This window comes from Serinus canaria, chromosome 15, assembly GCF_022539315.1.
Source record: "Serinus canaria isolate serCan28SL12 chromosome 15, serCan2020, whole genome shotgun sequence".
Taxonomy (NCBI): Eukaryota; Metazoa; Chordata; class Aves; order Passeriformes; family Fringillidae; genus Serinus; species Serinus canaria.
The window spans coordinates 4,739,619-4,761,810 of record NC_066329.1 but is presented as its reverse complement, the minus strand read 5'-3'; the positions used below and the strand labels follow the sequence as shown (position 1 = coordinate 4,761,810).

At 54.5% G+C, this 22,192-nt stretch overlaps 1 protein-coding gene across 2 annotated transcripts; it reads left to right on the top strand.

Annotated features, from left to right (window-relative positions):
* The first annotated feature begins 6,598 nt into the window (after positions 1-6,598).
* On the top strand, positions 6,599-20,257 carry TBX3 (T-box transcription factor 3). Of its 2 annotated transcripts, XM_018916521.3 has the most exons (8): positions 6,599-7,187; positions 7,799-8,243; positions 10,061-10,328; positions 11,566-11,712; positions 13,822-13,898; positions 15,234-15,391; positions 16,719-17,422; positions 18,038-20,257. In XM_018916521.3, the coding sequence occupies exons 2-8, from the start codon at positions 7,849-7,851 to the stop codon at positions 18,482-18,484; spliced, it is 2,196 nt and encodes a 731-aa protein (XP_018772066.2). In that variant the 5' UTR covers positions 6,599-7,187; positions 7,799-7,848; the 3' UTR covers positions 18,485-20,257. The 2 variants fall into 2 exon arrangements, with proteins under 2 accessions (XP_018772066.2, XP_009090567.2); XM_009092319.4 differs by having other exon boundaries at positions 6,599-8,243.
* The last annotated feature ends 1,935 nt before the right edge of the window (positions 20,258-22,192 follow it).

The following is a 22,192-nucleotide window of genomic DNA, read 5'->3' as shown; positions in this document are numbered from 1 at the left end:
GTCAGCACCCCAAAGCAGGGGTGAGGGGCTGAACCACTGGCTCAGCCCCCGCGGGAAGGTGTCCCCTGGCAGTGGGGACAGCATGGAAGCAGTGGGGAAAGAGGAAGGATTTTCTCGGTTCCCCACATCCAGTGGAGCGGCGCTCCGAGGGAGCCCGCAGCCCCCTGCCCTGCACGTCGGGTGATGGTTTCAGGCTGACCGAAGCGGTCAAGTTTTTGAGAGAAATTTGCCGCTACCCAAAAGTTTCCCAGGGCCGAGCTGGCACATTTCGCCCGCCTTTTGCAGCTCCCGCTTGAAGGGAGGGCCAGTGAAGCCCTTCCCTCGCCCTTCGCAGGCAGATGCCAAGGGTCAAACGCACAGAGGGGCTCCACGAGAGGAAAAAAACCCCGTTCCCAGCCTCCCCCTCCCGCCCCGAACCTCCTAACTGGGACCTTGGAAAAAAAATAGTTTTTCCGTCTTTCACAAAAAAAAAAAAAAAAAAAAAAAAAAATTGATGGAGTTTGTTAAGTTTTGTTTTGATTTTGGGGTTTTTTTGGTTTTGGGGTTTTTTTGAGCTGGGGATAATTTCGGATCTATTTCACGCGAGAAAGGAAGAGTGAAATGAAATTGTTGGGAACACGGTCACGCTGTGGGTGCCCACGGCTGCGCCCCGAGCTCCTCTGCTGCCCAGATGCTCGGGGAACTTCCACCTTGAGCAGTTTTTAATTCCTGCAGCCCATGGCGGGAGGGAGCGGTGCCGGTGCGGGGTCCCGCTGCCCGCAGGGACGCGGCTCAGCCCCGGCCCGGCCGCTCGGGGCCGGGGGAATTCGCTTGGGCACGTCAGAGGCTCGGGGCTGGCTGGAGTTGTCCGCTGCCTCCTCGTCCCTTTCATGTGTGCCCTGCCTTGGGGTGTGCGTGTGGGGGTTACAGCTCTTTAATTGAAACCTAGTAAGGAAAATAGTAATGGATACCAGGCTTCGATGGAGAATACGTGTCCGCGGCTGCATGATGAGTGTTAGTTCAGCAGACTTTAAGAAGCCGATTCTTCTTCCCTGTCATTTCTTTATTGACAGCAGCCCCTATTAGATTTACCATGTCCTTTTGCAACAGCTGGTCCTCCCCCCGCCCGAGGTATTAATCGATGATCGGGTGACTTGGTGGCATCTTGAAGAAAACGGGAGCAAAGCGTGTGTCAGTGGCGGTGCCAGAGGCTCCCGGCTCCCCTCCTTGACCTGCAGCCAGCCTCTGCCGTGTGCCCGGTCAGCCTCAGCCCCTCCCGGGCTCCGGCCCCGCTCCGAGCCCCGGGGGAAGCTGCGCCGCCCCGCCGGGCCTGGGGCGCGGAGGAGGCGCCCGGGGGGCGTGTGGAGATGGGAAAGGCTCCGGTTCTGGGTTGTTAAAGAACACGGCTGATGGTCAAAGCAGATAAAATCGGTTTCTTTGCCGGGTGCTCTCGAGTGCCTTGTTCTACTGGGTCTGCGGGGAGATGGGGGGGCAATGCCGTGTCTGGAGAGCTGGAGGGCTTCTGCGGGAGGAACCGGCGCTCCTTGGCCCTCTTGTTGTGTTGTGTGTGTGTTTAAATAATTGAATAAACGTATCCACTCGTTCCCTCTTTCTCCCTCGCACGCAGAGACACAAAGACAGCATTGAAAAGATAGATCTGTTTGACTATAGGAAAGGACAATTAGCGCGACTTCCTGAGTGGCAAACTGGATGTATGGCTTGGGTATTAAAAAAAAAAAAGCCCTATCCAAATAGTGAACTCTGTTTACAATTTCTGCTCGGCCAACGGTGGTGGAAGCAGGAGGATGGGTGTAGAGAGGGCAAGGGAGGAAACGGGGCTTTCATTTTGTTTCTGCCAGCAGCACCTTGGTGAGAAGAATAAGATCGGGAGTGGAAAGGGTCGCCAGATCTGTGAGTGCAGTGTGGGTTTGTGGCAAGCAGAAGCTGAATGGTGCAAAAAAGGCTCAGAAAAGGTAAAAAGGGATGTGAGCTTGGGAGGGAAGAGGTCCAGCCCCAAACCTTGCTGTGCCCTGACATGCCTTGGTCGGTGAGGCTGGGCCTGGCCCGAGGCAGAGGGGAGAGCTGCAGCAGGCTGCTCTTGGTGCTCCTTTATTTTCTTTTCCAGTGCAGGACAAAGTGGAGGCAACTGGAGAATGTCAGAGCAGCTGGGATGGGGATAGATGAACGCAGGTCTTGTGGGGAGGGGAGGAACTGGGGTAGGGCTGGTGATGTGAGTACCTGGAGCCCTGATGTTTTGGGCTTCCAGCAGAACCAGCAGCTGGCAGGATCTCGAGCAGGCTCGGGGTGCCCAGGAGGAGCGAGGGGAGCTGGGAGCTGTGAAGGGCTGCTCAATGTGCTCAGTGTGGTGACCTCGTGTTGGGGGACAGCACTGCCTGACCCTGCCACACTCAGTGCTGCACTGCTCCCACCAGGCTGGGCCACGAGCAATCCTTCCCCTGAGGATTGCTCATCCCAGTGAGAGGTGGTGGAGGAGAAAGCTCTCCAAGTGGTCTTTCCTCTCTTTTTCCCCCCAGTATTACAACAAGCAGTGCTGTCTCTGGGTTTCCCCCAACTCTGCAAAGCCCTTAGCTCAGCTGTGTTGGGAAGGGGGCCTGATCCTCCTGGTGGGGGATCTTCTGTTGAGTGCTGGGAACGGCCCTTGTGATTTCAGTGAAACACAACGGGGCTGAGTCTGCTCAGAGAAAGATGTGGGGAATTTAATTCTTGATATTTTTAATGCCTCACAATGCTTTTTTAGACTCTGGCAGGTTATTTTTTAAAGTTTTTGGGCCAGGCTTTCCATGAAATCCAATTTGTAATTGCAGGAAGTGCTCTGCCAAAGGGCAAGGCAAAGAACTGCTTCAGTGATTCCCCACTCTCCCCATAGCAGTTTGTATAATCCAAGTGTATAGACGAGCTCCCTAAGGGAGCTGCTCCATTATGCTTGTGGCCTGCAGTGCCACTCCGGGATGGATCTGTGTCAACACGGCCCTCGTCTCCTGACACCTTCTGTGGGGCTGGGGAAGGGCCTGTCTGGGGCTGGGCACACTTTCCCTCGGAATCAGCGTGTAATCACCACTCCCCAGATGCCCCCCGTGCTCCAGCCAGTATTTACTGCAAACCTGCCAAAGTAAACCAGCCCGCTGTGTTTTATTTTGGATAAACACAGCGTGGCCACGCCGGGGTGTTGCCTCCTGAAGGGCTGGAGACAGAGCAGAGGTTGCATCGCCGTGGGAAAGGGAGGGAGGAGAGGGATAAATCCTGCAGGATGCAGAGCTGCTGGCAGGCAGGATGGGTCTGGGCCCCTGGGGATGCTTGGAACAGGCAGCGCGATAAGGAAATGCATAGATAGGATGCAAAACCCCGCTCAGGCTGTGCACGTTGGCCCTGCTCACCGTGCACCGAGGCTTGTTCTTTCCTGCAGAGCACCCAGCACATGGAGGGGGTGTCAGGGACACCTCAGGGGCTGCCGTAGGAGCGGGGATTGGCGGTGTGCCCCAGGGCACGAATCCCTCCCGGTGCCACACACCCACGGCGCACCTCCGCAGAGGCCGTGGAGCACTCACAGCCCCTCCACGCACGCACACACGCCTCGGAGCTGCTCCCGCAGGCCTGGGAGAGGACGTGTGGGCCCGAAAGCTGGGCTGCCTTTATTTTCCTCTTGCTCCTTCCTCCAGCTGGCTCTTCAGGCCACCGGGAGAGAACCAAAGCCTCTCCTCCTACACCTCTAACACATATGCACGGGGAATGCTCGCTGCAGCGCCGAGCTCTCGTGCAAACGCTAAAAGTTGCTTAGGAGGGTGAAATCCGAGGAAGCGGAGCTTTCCCAGCCACTCAGCCACCACAGACCCGGGGTCTGGATTCAGCCGGGGAAAACCCATCGAGGTGCTGGCGATGGTGCAGTGAAGAAGAGCTGGGGAGGGTGGGAGCCGCTCCCCCCGCCCTGGCCTTTAGCTCTTGTGCTCCGAGATTAGAGAGCCCCGGCCTGGCCGCTCTCCGGGGAGACAGCAGAGACCTTTCATGCCTCTTTGAAGAGCCAAGATAGTGTCGGCCTTGGTGCAAGCCCAGGCTGCAGACAGGCCGGGAGGCGCGGGGGCAGCCGGCTATCTTGGCGTGCTATCACCCTGGCTCCCCCCGCCACCAGCCCCAATTCCCACCTCCACCCGCTCCCGCTTCACCGTCAGACACCCTGATCTCTTTTTCTTCTTCTTTTTTTTTTTTTCCTCCTTACTCCCGTACCATCCCTTCGCTTTGTCATTCATTTCTACGGGTCTCTCCTTATTTATTTATTTACTTCTGCGCCTGGCTTATTTATTTCAGGCAAAGAGGAGGCTAACAAGTAGCTGGAAGCACTGGCCAATATTTAACTAAGATGGCTGGCCATCAGGTCCCTTTTGTTTGCTTGCAAATTAATCATCCAGCGCGCAGTCGGCGCCAGGGTAGATTTATCACACACAGAAGGGGGAATGAGGCGGCCGAAGGGAGACAAAGACTGTTCGCACCTTCCCGCTTTTGATCTTAGATTAGTGCAGCCTCCCTTCATAATACGAGTCTCCGGGGGGCTTCGTCGGGGAGGTCACTCGGAACTGGCGGAAGTTGGCACGCCATTAGCCAGACGCTGGAATTGGAAATCATAAGCGGCAAACATTTTATTTTCTTGCGCGGGTGGGTGCGGAGCGCGGCGCAAGGTGCGGGGCAGGCGCGGAGGGCGGCAGCGACTCCGGTTTCTGCCGCGGCGCCGGGGGCGCGCTCCGGCGGGGCGGGCGCGGGGGCCCGGGGCGCGGCGGGGCCGGGGGCGGCAGCGCTTGTCCCGCGGAAGCCCGCGGGCACCTCCCGGTCGCCGTGAGACAGCGGCAGCCCACTTGGAGTAAATTGCAGCAAACTTCTTGAGGCCGCCGGGCGTTTGCTGTGGACGCTGATAAAGGGAAGGCAGAGGCTTTGGGGGTTCCCACCGTGGCAGGAGCCCGAGAACCGGCTCCGAGCAGAGGCTAGAAAGACTCGCTCTCTTGGTCGATAAGCAGCCGCACAGCGCAGCCGAGCGCTGCGCGGGTAACCAGGCTCCTGGCTTCGTGAAACACATCAGACTTCTCCCCCTCATCCTCTTTGAACGCATTACTACCGCTTCCTTTCCTCCCTCCTCCTCTTTTCACCCCCACCCCCGACTAAAGGGGAGATATTTTGGTGAATGCAAAGCGATCCTAGACGCTGGTTACTACAGGGACTTCACCAAGCTGGCGCCAAGCGCTCTTAACCATGTGCGTCAAAAATGCAATGTTAGAAGAGCTAATCACTTTAGAGGTTCCGCTCCCATCTGCGCACAGCCAGCGCCGAGCCCCCGCGCTCCCCCGCTCCGCTCCCTGAGGATTATCCTGCCCTGTTTAAAGCAGGGTGGGGGGCGTCAGGAGATTCCCCCTCCATCCCCAGGGCAGGCTGGTGATTCGGCACCTCCCAGCGCTGGGATACCCTCTGCCTGACACGCGTGGGCGCTCCGCGCCCTGCATGCCCACGACACGCACAGTCCCAAGCCCCCTCTTACTGCCCTGCACTGTCACACACCCATTACCAGCAGCACCCCCCCCCCCCGCCCCAAAAGGAATATATCTCCCCAGAAACTTCCCAGGAGGATCCTGCCCGGCTCTTCCCTCTCTCGGATCAGACCCACGCGTGACGCCTTTCCCGGGGGGTGGCTGTCTCCATGCGAGCCCGGGTTAACCCGGAGCTGGCCCCCCCCCCCGCCCGGCGCTGCCCCGGCCCGGGCGCAGGGAAAGCCGCACTTCCCGTCTCCTCCCCGCGCACCTCGTGGAAGAGGAGGGGTGTGGGAGCGTAACCCTGTCGGCGCCGGTGACAGCCGAGTGGCCTTAATCGGCAACGCCAAAGAAAGGAAGAAAAAAGGAATAATAAAATGCATTGAAATCCCATTTTCCAGCGGCCTCCCGCTTCCCTGCGCGCACCCGCTTCGATCAGCAGCCGCCGGGGCCGGAGCTGAGCCAGCGGCGGCCCGCCCGCCGCAGCCTCCAGCCGCCCACCACAACAATAACAGCGGCGGCCGCGGCCGCTGGAGCAGCCGGAGCCGAGCTCCGAGCGGGGGAAGAGCCTCAGAGCCACCCCCGAGCCCCGGAGCTCACCCCCCAGATTCGCGGGGGGAAGGAAAGCGCCCTGCTCCCGGCCTGGAGGTGTCGTTTAAAGAAAGCAACTTTGCCGGGGAGGGGAGAAACGGCGCGGGGGCAGCGGCAGGGGGGTGACACCGACGCGGCGGCCGCGGGGACCGGCGGCAGCCGCGGCGGGCATGGGCGTGCGGCGCGGCGGCCTCCCGAGGTGGCTCCGGGCCGGGGGGGGGACACGGGGGGAACCCGCTACGGTACCGGCGGCGTTTGGGGAAGGGGGGAGAGCAGCTTCGGAACCCCCCACCGCCACGCGTGGAGCCCCCCCCGCTGCCGGCGCTCGGGAAGCTCCTACCGGGGGAGAGCGGCCGGGCAGTGCCCAGGCTGCCGGGGCGGCGGGAGGCCGGGGCCGGGGGGCGAGGCGGCCCCCAGCACCCCCCTAGAGGCGGGCGCTGCCGGCCCCTTCCCTCCTCCCTCCCTGCTCCCTCCCCTCTGATCATGTTGACATATTCACACGGCCCGAAGTACTAGTGATGCTTTGCTGCAGCGTTACAGTTTCCGACACCTTCTTTTTATAACTCGGCGCTGTCCCCCTCCACCCGAGCTGTCAGAACCCCGCCTATGGAGCCTCACAATTGGTCCGAAAGCGTCAAAGAGCCAATCAAGGCGGCTCCAGCTCCCCTGTAACCCACAACACATCCCTACGATCGGGTGCACGCAGAGCACAGACTCACAGGGAATTCTCAGAGCCGAGAGGCTCCTTCTCCCTCTCTCTTCTCTCTCTTTCTCTTTTCCTCTCTTTCTCCCTCCCCCTTTTTTCTCTTCCTTTCTCTTTCCCTCTCACTTTCTCTCTCTTTTATGGAGACAACAGTATAATTCTGGCAGATTTTTTTTAAGGCACAGCGAAAGAGAAAGAGAGAGGGAAAAATAAATTAAAAAAAAAAAAAAAAAAAGGAGGAGGGTGAAAGAAAGAAGAGATCCTGATGGAAATCAGGACACCCTGACCAGCTCCTGCTTGGGGAGTGAGGAAGGCGAGGCGGAAACGAGATTTTCCTACAAGTTGCTGCTGAAGGTTGCTCAGGAGCCTTCCTCGGCCGGCGAGGGGGGGTGGGTTTGTTTGCTTCTTTCTGCTTTCCCTCCTTCCCCAGCCTCTGCTCTGCAGCCTGACCGTACGGAGGAAAGGTGGAGGGGTGGGGGGGAGGGGGAAGAGAGCCAGCCACCCAAAAAGAAAACCTCGCTTCGAGCCGTCACCGTCCGCCAAGGAAGAAGAGAAGGGGGATTGGGACTAAGAGAAAAAAAGAAGAAGAAGAAAAAAAAGGACTTCGGCTTGTCCAGCTCTTCTGCGGCACCACGAGCAGACAGCGAACCCGGTGGATTTTTTTTCTTCCCTTCTTCGGCGTTTCTTTTCCAGCACAAGGACTTCCACTCAGGAAAAAAAACGCGAACAACTAAAAAGCAAAACAAAGCCTCTGAGACGGAACACGAGAAAAAGCAAGACTAATAATGAACAATCCTGTTAATCCGCTGTCCCGAGGGCTGGGGATGTGCCCCGGCTCGGGAAGTTGTAGGCTGTAGAAGTTCTGCCTCTCCTTCATGTACTGTGCCGTTTAGAGCTTGTTTCCCCCAACCCTTTTTTTTTTTTTTTTTTTTTTTTTTTTGGTGCTTTATTGCTGTTATTATTATTATCTTAATTTTTCTTCTTCGTGATGTGCTGTTAGAAACCACTCCGGGACTACTCCAACAGTAGGAAGACCAAGGAGTGGAGTGGATGAATTTACCGATGAGAGATCCAGTAATCCCTGGGACAAGCATGGCTTATCATCCCTTTTTACCGCACCGGGCACCGGACTTTGCCATGAGCGCTGTGCTGGGACATCAGCCTCCCTTCTTCCCGGCTCTGGCTTTGCCTCCCAACGGGGCGGCTGCCCTGTCCCTTCCCGGGGCTCTGGCTAAACCCATCATGGATCAGTTAGTGGGGGCTGCAGAGACTGGTATTCCCTTTTCTTCCCTGGGTCACCAGGCAGCAGCCCATCTGAGGCCTTTAAAAACTCTGGAGCCAGAAGAAGAGGTAGAAGACGATCCGAAAGTGCATCTGGAAGCTAAAGAGCTTTGGGAGCAATTCCATAAAAGAGGCACAGAGATGGTGATTACCAAATCGGGAAGGTAGGTCTGGGTAGGGGGTTCGTGCCTTCCCCCCCCCCCCCCCCAATCCCCCACCCCTCAGGCTCCGCACCCCAGCAGGGCAAGGCTCTCTCTCGGGCGGTTTCCTCCGTAAATCTCCTTTCACCTGCAATTCTGGGAAGCTTTAGGCAGCTGAAGATCCGAGCCCGTCTGGGGCACCAGGCTGCCGGGAAAAGCCCAAGCGCGACCCGGCCCTGCTCAGCATGAGCGTGTGCAGGGGGTGAGAGGGTCCCTTCATGGTTCAGTAGCTTAATGCTTGCTGGAGAAAACTGGGAGCAGGAAGAAAATAATTTGGGGTTGGCAAAGGGGATGGCCTGGTTTTCAGCCTCGCTACACGCAGTTTTTCTTCCTTAAGCAAGGGGAATGAAGGAAAAATCCTTTGGAGAGGCGTCTGGCTGCTGGTGGGGCAGGAGGGCAGATAGGCTCGGTGTGTCAGGCTGTGCCTCTCTCTGTGCTGGGATCTCGGCTGGGTTTGTGCTGGCTGGTTATGTCTGGAAATGTACAGAAAAGCTGACAAAACTCCCCAGCCGTCCTGCAGCCGCTGCTGGAGTGGCAGGGAAGGGTTTGCAGCTCGGCTCTGCCTGTCCCTATATTTATGTAACCTTCACGTGGGAATGAATGAACACACACGGCGCGTCCACGCTCGGCATTTCTGCTTTTTATAGGTTTACCCGTCTGAAATCTCTCTATATTCGCTACTCATTGACATCTGGACTCTTTTACAACTCTACCTATTGCTGTGATGATACGTAGGGTGAAAACCTCCTTTGCACCCGGGTGTTTTTCTAAGGGGCTCTCTGAGAAACCTCCCAAACTCTCCACATGTGATTTGCCAGGAGAATTACTCAAGGAAGCCACTCCTGAAAAGTCTTCTTAGATGGCCTTCAGCTGCCTTGCTGGAGCTTCGCCTGTGTGCAAAGCACCAGTTGCAGGCTACAGACTCAGGGGAAAAAAAAATAAATAGAAGCCCTAAAAGCAGTAAGGAGAAAAAAAAAAATCTCCTCGCCCGTTTTACTGCTTTCCCGAAGTTTTTTCTCTTAATTGTGGTCAAAAGTTTTTGCGTGAAAGCCTCGGCCAGTATTAAGAGCTCTTACATGTTGCAAAGTCATGTGTTTCCTTTTAAGTTGAGATTTGCTGAATGCCAACCACTCGATATAATAAACAGCAAATTTGTGGTATCCTGTTGCAGTTTGGAGCCGGAGCTGGGAGCGGAGGGGAGCGGGGATTGCAGAGAACCCTCGGCACAGGGGGGATCCCCGGCTGGCCGGAGCACGGGGAGAGCCCCGGCAGCCACGCTGCCCTCGCTGGGGGCTTTTTATTCTCGTCTGCGAAGTGTAAAACTCCGCACTTTATCTGGAGGCTGGGTTGTAATAATTCAGACGATTTATTTTATCGGGGTGCGATCAGCTCCCATTTCTTTGTTTAGCAGGCAAAAAGGAAACTAATGAGAGATCAGAGAGCCCCAAATGGGCCTTTGCTGTTTAGGAATGGCAGAGAGAGGTAGGCGCCTGCTGATTTCTAGGGAATGCCTACCTTTCCCATCCAGGGACCATTTTCTCCTGCAACTTTTAAGCATTTGGGAAATCTTTTCACTGGGGGGGCGGGGGGGGGGGGGAGGGAGTTGAGGAAACCTTTTTGCTGGACACAGACTTACTCTGCTGCTTTTGAGAGCTGAAGAAGTCGCTTGGTAGACACGCTACCAAAATTCAGAAGCTTATTTAAACGCTGTAATTAATTTCATTTTATTTCTCTCTTGTCTTTTCTTCCCCCCACTTCCTCCCTCCCCCCTCTGCCCATAGGAGAATGTTTCCTCCATTTAAAGTGAGATGCACTGGACTGGATAAAAAGGCCAAGTACATTTTATTGATGGATATTGTGGCGGCTGATGATTGTAGGTACAAATTCCATAATTCCCGGTGGATGGTAGCCGGCAAGGCTGACCCTGAAATGCCAAAGAGAATGTACATCCACCCGGACAGCCCGGCCACCGGCGAACAATGGATGTCCAAAGTAGTCACCTTTCACAAGCTGAAGCTCACTAACAACATCTCTGACAAGCACGGATTTGTGAGTGCCTTTTACGCCTTCCTTTGCCCCCCTTTTCCCCTCCCTCGTCACCGGCCGGAGCGGGGGTCCCGGGGGGGTGTGCCCGGAGCACGGCGGCTGCTCGGCCGGGCAGGTCCCGCTGGCAGCTCCGGCGGGCGGCCGAAATGAGGGGAAAACGGGGCAGAAAGACCTCCCCGAGCCCGCGGGACGGGCATCTGTCCGGGTTATAACAGTCCTTGATTTTTCCTCCTGCTGAGGTCAGGACTAAAGCCTGGAGTTTGCTCTGTAACCTCCCCGTGCCATGCAGCGTTAACTTCAGGGATACATTTCCAGCGCAGCGCAACTCGATATTTGTCAGAGCTGCGGTGACTTTATATATCTATATATATTTTTAATAAAGTCGATCACACTTTCTAAGCATAGGAAAACGATATGCATATGTGTATAAAGGGCTTAAAGGCCTAAGTACGCAAACGTTTAAATCTATATTAATCTGGATAATGTAAAGCAAGCCGGAGTGAAAATAAACAGGGACCAAAAGCAGAGGTCAAGTTGCCCATTCATGTCTATCCACTCCTTTACATTTACCGGGTGTGCAGAGATAAAAACTTACCCTGAGAGTGAAATCAAACAAACCTGCTGATAAGTGCTCTGTCGATCCTGGCCATTTCTTTCTATTCCTGGGAAAGCCTCCGCCTCGGAGCCGGGGCTTGCTGCTGGTGGCTGCGGCCGGGGGATTTCTAATGTGCCGAAGATTGCATTTGCTGCTGTGATTTGATTAGACGATACATTTTTGCCGTTCGCAGAAGGCCTTAAGTGAATTGGGGCACGCAATTAGACCGAGCCGAGGCTCTCGTGGTGGTGTTGCAACTGTAGCTGCTGCTCCTGCTTTACTTGATTTTATATTTTTATTTTTACACTTTGCAATCAAAAGACATTGCTGCCGGAGCCCAAACAGCTTCTCCCCCTCTCCCAGCAGAGCTCTGAAGGGGTTCCCCCCTCTCTCCTCTCCTTCGAGAGGTCCAGCGAGAGCCTAAGCCCGGCGAGCTGGAGCTGTCAGTACTTTTAGTTGGATGCTGCGAGGCGTGTGCGTGTGTTTGGAGTGTGCTTGGCGGGGAGGAGGAGTGAGGGGAGGCAGGAGAGGGAAGGCAAATTAGGAGGAGAAAGTGCCGATGGCTGGGGGAAATGCTGCTCCTGTTGACCGTCTTCTTTCCCCCTCTCCTGCCCTCTCTGCTGCCGGCCGCTGCCCCCCCCCCAGACCATTTTAAACTCCATGCACAAGTACCAGCCCCGGTTCCACATCGTCCGAGCCAACGATATCCTCAAGCTGCCTTACAGCACGTTCAGGACCTACGTTTTCCCGGAGACTGAATTCATCGCAGTGACCGCATACCAGAATGATAAGGTAAGGAGATTAAGAGAGGATTTGTTTTACGTGTTTTGGCTTTTAAGAGAACTTTTACTCTGCATTGTTCCCTTAAAACTCACGAAGCCCATCCCGCTCTTCTCTCTCTCTCTCCTCCTTCATCTTTTCCCCCAAAATCTCCTTGATCCAACTTCGGGGAAGGCGCTGGGGGAGGGGGTCGAGCACTCTCATAGTACTGACCTCGGGGAAGGCAATTAAAAGGAGGGAGGACTGGGGGTGAGGGGGAGAATGTTTAGGGGTTTTCTACGTTTTTTTCCCCCCAGTATATCTCTCCAGCATGAGGAAAGGGATGGGGTGGGGTTTGCTGCTCTTAGTGTGGATTTAATCTAAGATGCATCAGGGAAAAAAAATTAATAAAAGAGACTCGGCTCCGTGTGTCGAAAGACAGAGTGGGGAGAGCAGCAGGGCTGAGATTTTGTAATTCTTCCTGGCCTTTGTGCTGTTTTAGCTCCTTTAACAGCAATTGGCAATATGTCTGGAGAGCACGTCTGGTTCCTATTATTATTATATTATGATTTTTTTTTTGCATCCTGCAGTGTTTTATTATTTTTTGTGGTACAGAAATATGCTCTGGTCAGAGAGGGGTATCTCGCTTGAATTTAACTGGAAGGGCTGGAAAAGCCCGTGTGAGAAAGTTTTGCAGCACTGCAAACGCTGCCTTTCCATTGCTGCTGGTTTATTGTCGCTTGCGATGAAGGTGGTATATTTGGGAGAGTGGCAAACGGCGAATTTACGATTGTTAAGTCAAGTGGAAGGAAGGGAAGGAGCCAAAAAAAGGGGCTTTGATTTTTTTGTTGTCTGTGAATTACAACTTTGCGTTCGCCTGCGTTGAGCGCAGAGGCTCTGGATGCGCAGCGCCCGCTCTCTGCAGCTCTCCCGTGCCCCTCTCTGCTCCTCGCATCCTTCACCGTAAAAAATTTGGGGGTGAAAAGGGAGGGGTCTGTACCCTTCTGCCCTCGGTCTCCAAAAAACCGCTTCCCCCTCGGGGCTCGGGCTATTTTCCTCTCTGTTTGCAGCCAGGCACTTGCAAGGAAACTGAAAGAAAATGGGTGTACAGAGAGTAGACTTTGCTTTGGGACTTATCAGCAGGGCTGGCCGGCCCGGTCTATCAGCTGGGGGCGGCTGGGTTGAAGGACAGAAATGAGCATATTTGTGTGATTGCCATGAAATCGGCTGGGAAGCGGCGTGCGGAAGCGGCGGGGAGCCCTCGGCTCGGTGCGGGGGGAGCAGAAGGCATGGCCAGGAGCACCTGGATTAAAAGTCCCGCTGGCTTTAGCAGTGGGGTTTTCCTGCTCCCTCCTGCTCCCGTGTGTGCGGCGGGGGGGTGACTCGGCAGCCGGGGCTGCTCCTGCCCGCATTCGGGGTTTCCTTTTTGGGGTCATCCTCTGCCCCTGAATTGGGGGTCGCTGTGCTTGCAGCCCGGCCCGAGGCCGGGAATGGAGCGGCGGGGAGGCGGCGTTCCCGTTGCCACTGCTCGCATCCTGCCGGGCTCTGAATTCGGTTCCGTGCATCGTAGGCGCGGGCACCCGGCACTTGCGGGATGCCCCGCACCCCCCATCCCTCCCAACAGCCATTCCCTGCCATAACCTGAACCCCAAACGGAAAAACTTCCACACACACCCCCCCAAAAAATATCAACTGGCTCCTGGCACCCCTGGCGCCCCAACACACATGGAGTATAATGCGATTATATGAAGTATTTTATTATAGTGAGGGGGTGGGTATGATTCCTTTGCGGTTTAATTATGGTATTTAAAGAGTTTTAAGCACGGGCATAACTTGCATGGATCTCATTGCACGGCTCAATTAATTCCGATGTGGTGGCAGCAACACGGGGCTCTTTCATTGCCACCACGGTCCAGGTCACCGGCCAGCCCGGCGGGGGATTGGGGGCGAGCTGCCTCCAAACAGCTCGGGAACACGCATGGATTCACCCAAAATCCAGGGACCTTTGCCCCCTGCCCTGTCCTACTCCTGCCAGCACTAGGGGAACTGGGAAGAGTGGGGTTTGCTGTTGTTTTATAATACAAAAATCTCCTTATTCTGCCCCAAACCCCTCGCTATTTTTTTTTTCTCTCTATCCTATAGATCACGCAATTAAAAATCGACAACAACCCCTTTGCCAAAGGTTTTCGGGACACCGGGAATGGAAGGAGGGAAAAGAGGTGAGTCTGGCTCCATTCTATACAGGCTCCTCGTTTGGTTTTCATGTGTTAAGCTCAGAACACGAGCAGAGGTCAAAATCACCTTGCCTTGCCTCCAAACCACACTTCCCCCCGCCAAAATCCATAAGGATCTTGGCGTTAATAGCGTCAAACAGATTGCATGGGAATTCTTTCCTGCTTTCCACGTTTAGTTTTCACATCACAGGGGATGGCTGGCCAAAGGGAATGCAGCACATTAAGCAAATATTGCTAGAAAAAAGCTTTCTCTTACAAATTTGAGAGGGAATATTACAGTGTAGTTTGGATCTGGGGCTGGAGAAGAGGGGCAAGTGAGGGCTGAGCACTGCTTGAATCTCCTCTGGCATTTTTCTGGGGGCTGTCTGGAAAAGAGTAAAATGGAGGAGAAACAGAAATAAACACAGAAATTGAGGAGAAACACAGAAATAGAAGAGAAACACAGAAATAAGCTGTTTGGACAGAGGTATCTCATGAATATGGAAGTAATTAATGATAGAAGATTCTTTATTTTTTCCAAAAGCAGCAGGACAGAGTTTGTGCCCCAGGTAGGCAAACAGAACTCGTTATAATGGGACTCGAGACTCTTATTTTTAATATAAGAAGAAAATAGAGAAAAAAGGGACATTTTTTTTCCTTTAATGGGGGATATGTCTGTTTTGTTGCATTGCAGGAGACAGGATATTTTAGCCATTTGCAGAGGGGGTTAGATAATGAATAAATAGATCTGCTTCTCTTTTTTTCAAACAAACAACAAAATAAAAAGGTGGGGGGAACGTGGTGTAAACCAAGAAGCCTCTCTCCCTGCCCTGCACACACACAACCATGCACACGCCAGCTCCTCTTGTCCATCAGTGTGAAAATAAAGCCAGCGCTGGAGCCACAGGACGGAAACGATTTCTAATTTCTCTAAATATAAATAGATTTTTTACTCCGGGTTAATTGTTGGTGAAAAGATTACATAAAGTGCCTAACAAAATAACCACTTCCTAGCAATCTTAGCAACCATTAAGATGGCTCATATCTCTGGAACATCCTTGCCTTTTAAAAGCTAATCTCCAGGGAATGCTTCCCTCTCCCCTCCGCCCCTTGTCTTTAATATCAGCCCTCGCTGAGGAGCTGCTCACGCTTCCAAGAAATCTCCTCTCATTAGCAGCCAAGCCCTGCCTGCCAGAAACGCGCTCTCCTCCTCGAGGGGACCGTGGCTCTTCATTCCCTTGTGCTCCTCGTGCCCCAATGGGAACTGCAGGAGGGGCTGGGGAGCAGGGGGGGTCCCGGGGGGCGCCAGGGACCCTCGCCCAGCGGGTTCTGTGCCCGCAGGAAGCAGCTGACCCTGCAGTCCATGCGGGTGTATGACGAGAGGCAGAAGAAGGAGAATCCCACCTCGGACGAGTCGTCCAATGAGCAGACGGCCTTCAAGTGCTTTGCCCAGTCCTCCTGTCCTGCCGTGCCTGCCGTGGGCACCTCCAGCCTCAAAGGTGAGAGCTGTGGCCCCTGGTCTCCTCTGGGAGAGCCTGGGTGCCCGCTCTGTGGTGGCAAATCCTGGCCTGTACCACTGCCCTCTGGCACTGGCCCGTTTTCTTTCCTTCCTTCTTTCCTTCCTTCTTGCCTTGCTTCCTACCTCTTCTCTTCTTTTCTCATGTTTTTTCTCTTTGCTCTCTTCTCTCTATTCTTTCTCTCTTTAGTTTTTCTGCCCTCTCTTTCCTTGCCCTCACTCTTCTTCTTGTTTCCTTTCTTTTTGTCTTTCCCTCTCCTCCCTTCTCCCCCTCACTCTCCTCTCTCTGCCTTCCTCACTCTTCCTCTCCTTCTCCCTCTCCCCCCCGGCCTCCCTCTCCCCTTGCCGCACATTCATCCCTCCCCTCCTTGGTTCAGAAAGGAGCCAGCTCCGAGTCAAGGGAGCAAAGACAGACCACGGGGCAAAAGTTCAAAACTGGAGTCACTCCATTAATATCCCTCACTGAATCTGTTACTAGAGGAAGGATCTTTCCCCTGGATACAGTCGCGAACTTTGTTATAGAAAAGTCACCCTGGGTTTCTCCGCGCGGGGTTGGGAGCTGTCTGCAGCTCTCTCGTATGTATTAATCCATCCCGGGCCGGGGGGGCAGGGGGAGGAGGAAACAACCTCTTTTTTGTAGTTGCTTTACTCGTTTTTTTAAAGGCCTGCCGAGCTGAGGGGAGGGGAGCTGGGAGGGGACCCGAAAAGCAAAGCAGAGCTTCGCACCTGGGGCGCTGAAATTAGGAGATGAAGTGCAGAGGAATCCAGCAAAGCCGTGCATGTGTCTGGGGAGAAGGGGGGCCAGGCCGTGATGAAGACGGCTGCGGGTGTCTCTGTGTGCCTTTGCAAAGTTTGCCCGTTGAAAGGGATGAAAATTTTGGGAAATTTCGTGGGAGACACATCCCCAAGGCCCTTCAGCCCTGTGCTGAGGGTGCTGCTGTCCCGTTCCTCCTCTACCCCCGCTGCAGCTGGGGAGGGAAGGGGGGTCCCTGGGGACTCCGGCAGCCCCGGGGAGCTCTGGGGAGCAGAGCTGCTGGCCCCGGGCCCGCCCGGCTGGGGGGTCGCTCCTCTGGGCCGCTGCTTTGTTTCGCAGCCAAATTTCCTGCGTTGTGTAAAACTCGGGCTGGCTTGGACGGGGCAGGCGGTGGGAGCCGAGGGCTGTATTTATTTATATAATAATAAAGAAAGGGAAGTATTTCCACACAAACCTCTGGCCGGCCAGGAAGCGTCTCTGCCCACTCTCCCAGCCCGGTGGGGATTTCGGGATGTGCAGTGCCAGATCCCAGCCCCGGGCCCCCTTTGTCTTGCAGATCTCTGCCCCAGCGAGGGAGACAGCGATGCAGACAGCAAAGACGATCCCTTGCTAGAAGGAAACGAGTCGGGCAAAATCAGCACGACCACCGCCGCCACCCCAGCGCCGGCCAGCTCCGCTGCCACCGCGGGGGACGACCCCCGGGACAAGGGCGGCAGCCCCTCCAAAAGCCACTTCTTCCCTGGGGACTCGGCAGGGAGTCGGAGCCGAGAGAGGACTGAGAAAGCCCCTCCGGACTCGCGGCACAGCCCGGCTACCATCTCTTCCAGCACCCGGGGGGCAAGCCTGAGCGGCGAGGAACTGAAAAGCCCCCTCAGGGATGGCCCCAAAGTAGATGAGAACCGACTGCTGGGGAAAGAGCCCTTCACCCCCCTGACGGTCCAAACCGACAGCACGGCCCACCTGAGCCAGGGACACTTGCAGAACCTCGGCTTCCCCCCTGCCCTGGCCGGCCAGCAGTTCTTCAACCCGCTGGGGAACGGGCACCCGCTGCTGCTGCACCCCGGGCAGTTCGCCATGGGGGGAGCCTTCTCGGGCATGGCCGCGGGCATGGGGCCCCTCCTCGCCACCGTCTCCGGGGCGTCCGCCGGGGTCTCGGGACTGGACAACACGGTCATGGCCACGGCGGCGGCCCAGGGACTCTCGGGAGCATCGGCGGCTGCTTTGCCTTTCCATCTGCAGCAGCATGTCCTGGCTTCACAGGTACTGCGTTCCCCCGCGCCGTCCCTCCGGGCCGGGGAGCTCCGAGCCTGGGGAAGGGAAGGGGGCAGAGGGCACCTCCTTTAAATTCCCCGCTTCCATGTCTCCCCCAGTGCCCCTCACAGGGGCCAGTCACAGGGCTTGGCAGCAGGTCGGAGGAGGGAAAGCTGTGGGCGGGGAGGGTGACCCAGCTTGATCTCCCTGAGCTCTCCCACCCTCCCCGCTGTCCTTCAGAGCCCGGGGCTCGTCCCGGCCTGCGGAGCGGAGCCGCTGTCGGCGGGGGAGGGCGATGTGCCGGGGCTGTCCTGCGGAGCGGGAGGGGGGGCTGGACCTGCGGGGAAAGGGCGCTTGCCCCAGCGCAAGAGAATCGTCCGGTGCGGGGGGAGAGCGGGGGAGAGACCCCACGGCCAATTAGGCCCCGGTGGGCCCGGCGGGAGCGGGGCCGTGTGGGGCAGAGCCCGGGCAGGGTGTGCCCCGTGGCCCCGGTGTTTCTGGCCCGGGCAGCGGGAGGACAGCTCTCCATCGCGGGGGAGCGCTTGGCGCGGGGGCGCCGTGCGGGATCCCCGCGGTGAGCGTGCGGGCCGGTAACCCTTTCCTCTCTCTCCTCCCCTCCCGCAGGGCCTGGCCATGTCTCCCTTCGGCAGCCTTTTCCCCTACCCCTACACCTACATGGCGGCGGCGGCCGCCGCCTCCAGCGCCGCTTCCAGCTCGGTGCACCGGCACCCGTTCCTGAGCGCCGTGCGGCCGCGGCTCCGCTACAGCCCCTACCCGCTGCCCGTGCCCCTGTCGGACGGCAGCAGCCTCCTCACCACCGCCCTGCCCGGCCTGGCCGCCGGCTCCGGCGAGGGCAAGGCGGGCGGGCTGAGCGCCAGCCCCGGCTCCGTGCCCCTGGACTCCGCCTCGGACCTCACCAGCCGCTCCTCCACGCTCTCGTCCGGCTCCGTGTCCCTGTCCCCCAAGCTGGGCGCGGACAAGGAGGCGGCCACCAGCGAACTGCAGAACATCCAGCGCCTGGTCAGTGGGCTCGACCCCAAGCAGGACAGATCCCGCAGCGGCTCCCCGTAACCCCCCGGCCTCCGGGAGCTCATTTCAAATCCGTCTCGCAGTGCACTTTGTTTAAAAGAAACCACATCCTCCACCCCGCGAGTGTTTGTTTTTTACCCCCTTCTTTATTTTGTTTTTTTCTTTTTTCCTACTTCTATTTTTTCTTTTTTTTAACATATAAAATCCCGCGGCGTTTAGCAACAAAAAGGTATCTGGTGGAGCAGGGAAAAAAGGGTCGGGGATGGGGGAGTGCTGGGTCGGGGGCTCCTCACAGGGATCGAGGCACCGGTGGGGTTTGTGGCATCCTCCTTTTATTTTCTTTTTTACCAGTGTAAAAAAAAATAAAACCCAAAACCAAAACACACCGGAAAAAAAAAAAAGAAAAAAAAGAGAAAAAAAAGCCTAAATGAAAAAATAAAGCAAAAAAAAAAAAATCAAACAAACTATGAATAAAAATTAAGTAAGAGAAGTGATTTTTTTTTCTCTCTGGAAGAAAAGCGTGTAAGTAACTCCCGTATTGGTTCTTCAACAGTTGTTTCCTGGGCGGGTTGTTAACCACAACCCCCTTAGTCGATATTAAGGGAAGCTGTGTGTTTAAAATATTATTGTGATGTCTGAGAGCCAGTTGGTGGCTTTTTTTTTTTGCATGTTCCAGAGTAGTCTGCTTTTTTTTTTTTTTTTTTTTTTTTTTAGGGGGGGTGGTGGTATTTTTTATTTCAGTGGGGTTTTGTTGTTTATTTTTAATGCTCGTTTCAAATCCCAGGGAAAAAATTATTATTAATAATAATAAAAACAAAAATAAGACCTTTGTCCCTCTACCTTAAACATTCTCCCTTGTAGCAACAAAAATAAGACGTGTAGTTGGAAAGAAAAAAAAAGTGAATTTATTTTATCTAAAAACCTCTGTAGCTCGACTGTAGATTTATCACAGCTTTCCCTGTTTAATTGTATATGCAATAACAAGGTTTAACATACTGAGAAGACGAAAAGAGTGGACACTATTATTAAAACAAAGTATTTATGTAATTATTTGATAACTCTTGTAAATACGTGGAATATGAATACTCAAAATTAAACTTTAATTTATTGACATTGTACATATCTCTGTAAATATGACTGCAGCGGTCTTCTTTTTTTTCCTTCTGTTTTTATTTTTAGTCGTTTTCATTTCAAGTTGGTAATTCCTTTAAACATAGATCTCGACCCAGAGGAGAAATTCCCCCATTTGTGAGGGCTCAGTTTTTAAATCAGCTTAGCCCAGGAAAACCTCGTCCTTTGGTCAAGGAACCAAATGCAAAAGGCAAAGCAGAAAGAAACCAAATTATTCAAAGACCGTAAAAAAATTCAAAGAGAGAAAAAGACAAAGGAGTGTGCCATGGTAGCTTTTAATCCTCGATTTCTTCGGTGTTCAAAATGTCAACAACCACAAAATTATATATGTTTATACATGACAACAGGCTTCTCCAGTGGCTTGAGAGAGAAAAAAAAAAAAAAAGAGGTGAAGATTCTAGGATTTTCTGTACTTTCCATTATTTTTGCCCGTTTCCTCAGTGCGTCAGAAAACAACCCTGCAATGGAGTTTCACTACTGTGCTTATTGTTGTCTTTGTTTGCGTGAGTGCATATTTTCTTGGGTTGAAAGTCAGGTGCTCAGAGCTGGTTCAAAGAAAAAAAAAATGAAGGTATATTTTGTGTTATATAAATGTTGAGAAGTTCTTGCTATTTTTTTTTTCTGTAATTTTTTCCCCCCCTTTTAAAAGTCACTGAAGTTTCAATAAATTTTTATTGAAATGTCTTGGGCGTACTGTGAAATGCCTTCACCCCAACCCTCCCCGACGTGCCTGGGAGGATGGAGGGGTTGAAAGATATATATCCCTCTTCTGCCTTTCTCCTCCACCCCCTTTCCCGTTCCCAATATTAAGATATTTCTCCTGCAAGGAGCTAGTACGAACCAGTCGAGATGGTGTCATTGGAATTGTTGGGGGGGAAGGACGAGTTTTAAGCAAGCTGTTTAATGTACCTTTTCCGTCTTTAGCCCTCTCGCTTTTAAAGTCGATCCAGAGGCTGCTAAAGTCACCTCTTTTAATGGAACAATATTAAGTGGCGTTTGAAAAGTTAATGAGAAAGGCTCAGCTATGCTTTTATCTGTCATAAATTAATAACGCAAAAGTGAAGAATTAGAGAATAGATCGGTTAAATTTTAATGCAGAGCCCTCCTTCAAAGTTTCCAGGTAAAGTGCTCAGGAGTTGATGCTGCTGCTGGGCTCGTTTTCCTCTCCCGTCCGGGCAGAGGATTTGGCTTTCCCAGTCAGTTATCACCTGGAAATACATGGGTTTTTAATATCTATTTTCCCCCCTTTTATTGGAATCGCCCCTTTTTGCCCTCAGGCTCCCGATATATCGAGATTAAGCTGGAAAACGGCTGGAACGGGGACAGACATCCAGGCTGGACCAGTGGCCTGGGAGGTCACTGAGAGGAGAGCTGAGGAGAGCTGGCAGCCCCTGCTGTACCTCTGCCAGCCTATGAGCACATCCTTTAGCAGAACATATATATTTCTTGTTAATGAGATTTTTTTCCCCCGTCCCTTCAACAGTTAGTGGCCCGTATATTGAAAAGCGATTCATCGTCCGCCAGTAATAAATATTATAAGGATGTACTTCCAGCCTGTATCCTGTTTTATGCTCTGCCTGCCCCTCGGCCCGCGGCCCCCGGTTCCTGCGCCGGCGAGATAAAGGGAGATCCAGGGGGTAAAAGTGGCCCTGAAGTTGTGGGGTTTTGTTTGGGGTTGTTTTTTTTTTTTTCCGCCCTCGATTTTTTAATTTCAAAATTCCCCCACGAACATGAAACTTCCCCTTCGTGGGGAAATGGGACCCTTCCCATTTCAGCCTGGGGATGGGGTTTTGTTTAAATCCACGATGTTTGAGAGGGAGAAAGGTTTGGGCTGAGCAGGAGTTTTTGTCTCCCTGTTCTTTGGATGGCCCAAGGTGACGGCTGCTGGAAATGTCACTTGAGCTGATGCTCTCCTGAGCTGGCCTGGGCGAGGAGGGGCTTTTAGGGATAGAGGTGGCGGCGGGTCTGGCCAGAGAAATGAGAAAAAATAAAAGAATCCACGCGAAGAAGGAGGCAGCGCTGTGCAGCCACCCCGAAGGCTGCAGCCCCACCAGCCGCTCTCCACACGCGTGGGAGCTGGAGCCGCTCCGGGAGAGGGACTCCGGTGCCGAGGGGAGCAGGACAGCGGGACAGAGCCCTGGGACAGCCATCCCTGCCCGGGGAGCAGCTATCCCCTCTGCTGAGATCCGGCCTCAGCGGCAGCGCCAAGGCTCCGGTCCATGACAGACAGCCGGGCCCTCGCCCCCATCCCTCTGGCTTCAGGAATCACGCGAGGACCTCAATTTTTTCTCCTCTCTCAGCTGCTGGTCCCCCAAACGGCTCTTAGAGGGGGACAGCCGCTCTGATCTGTGGATGAGTGGGGGAAATGTCCTAGTTGGTGAGGAATTCACTGCTGATGGTCAAGAGGGAAGCAGCAGACACCCACCCCAGGCCCCCCTTGCCCGTCTCGCTGTTCTGACAGCCCGGTAGCCGCCCCTCAAGCCGGGCAGGCACCGGCAGCCCCGGGGCGCCGCAACCCCCGAGCTCACGATTTATTCTTTTTAAGGCTGAGGGTGCAGCCTGATTGCTTCAAACCCCCACTTTTCCACGGGCCTAATGCTGACCTCCCCCTCTCCATGC

Coding starts and splice junctions, on each gene's coding strand:
- TBX3 (XM_018916521.3), top strand. CDS start 7,849: ATGAATTTACCGATGAGAGATCCAGTAATCCCTGGGACAAGCATGGCT. Junction 10,329..11,565: donor TCTCTGACAAGCACGGATTT/GTGAGTGCCTTT, acceptor CCCCCCCCCCAG/ACCATTTTAAACTCCATGCA. Junction 13,899..15,233: donor AATGGAAGGAGGGAAAAGAG/GTGAGTCTGGCT, acceptor CTGTGCCCGCAG/GAAGCAGCTGACCCTGCAGT.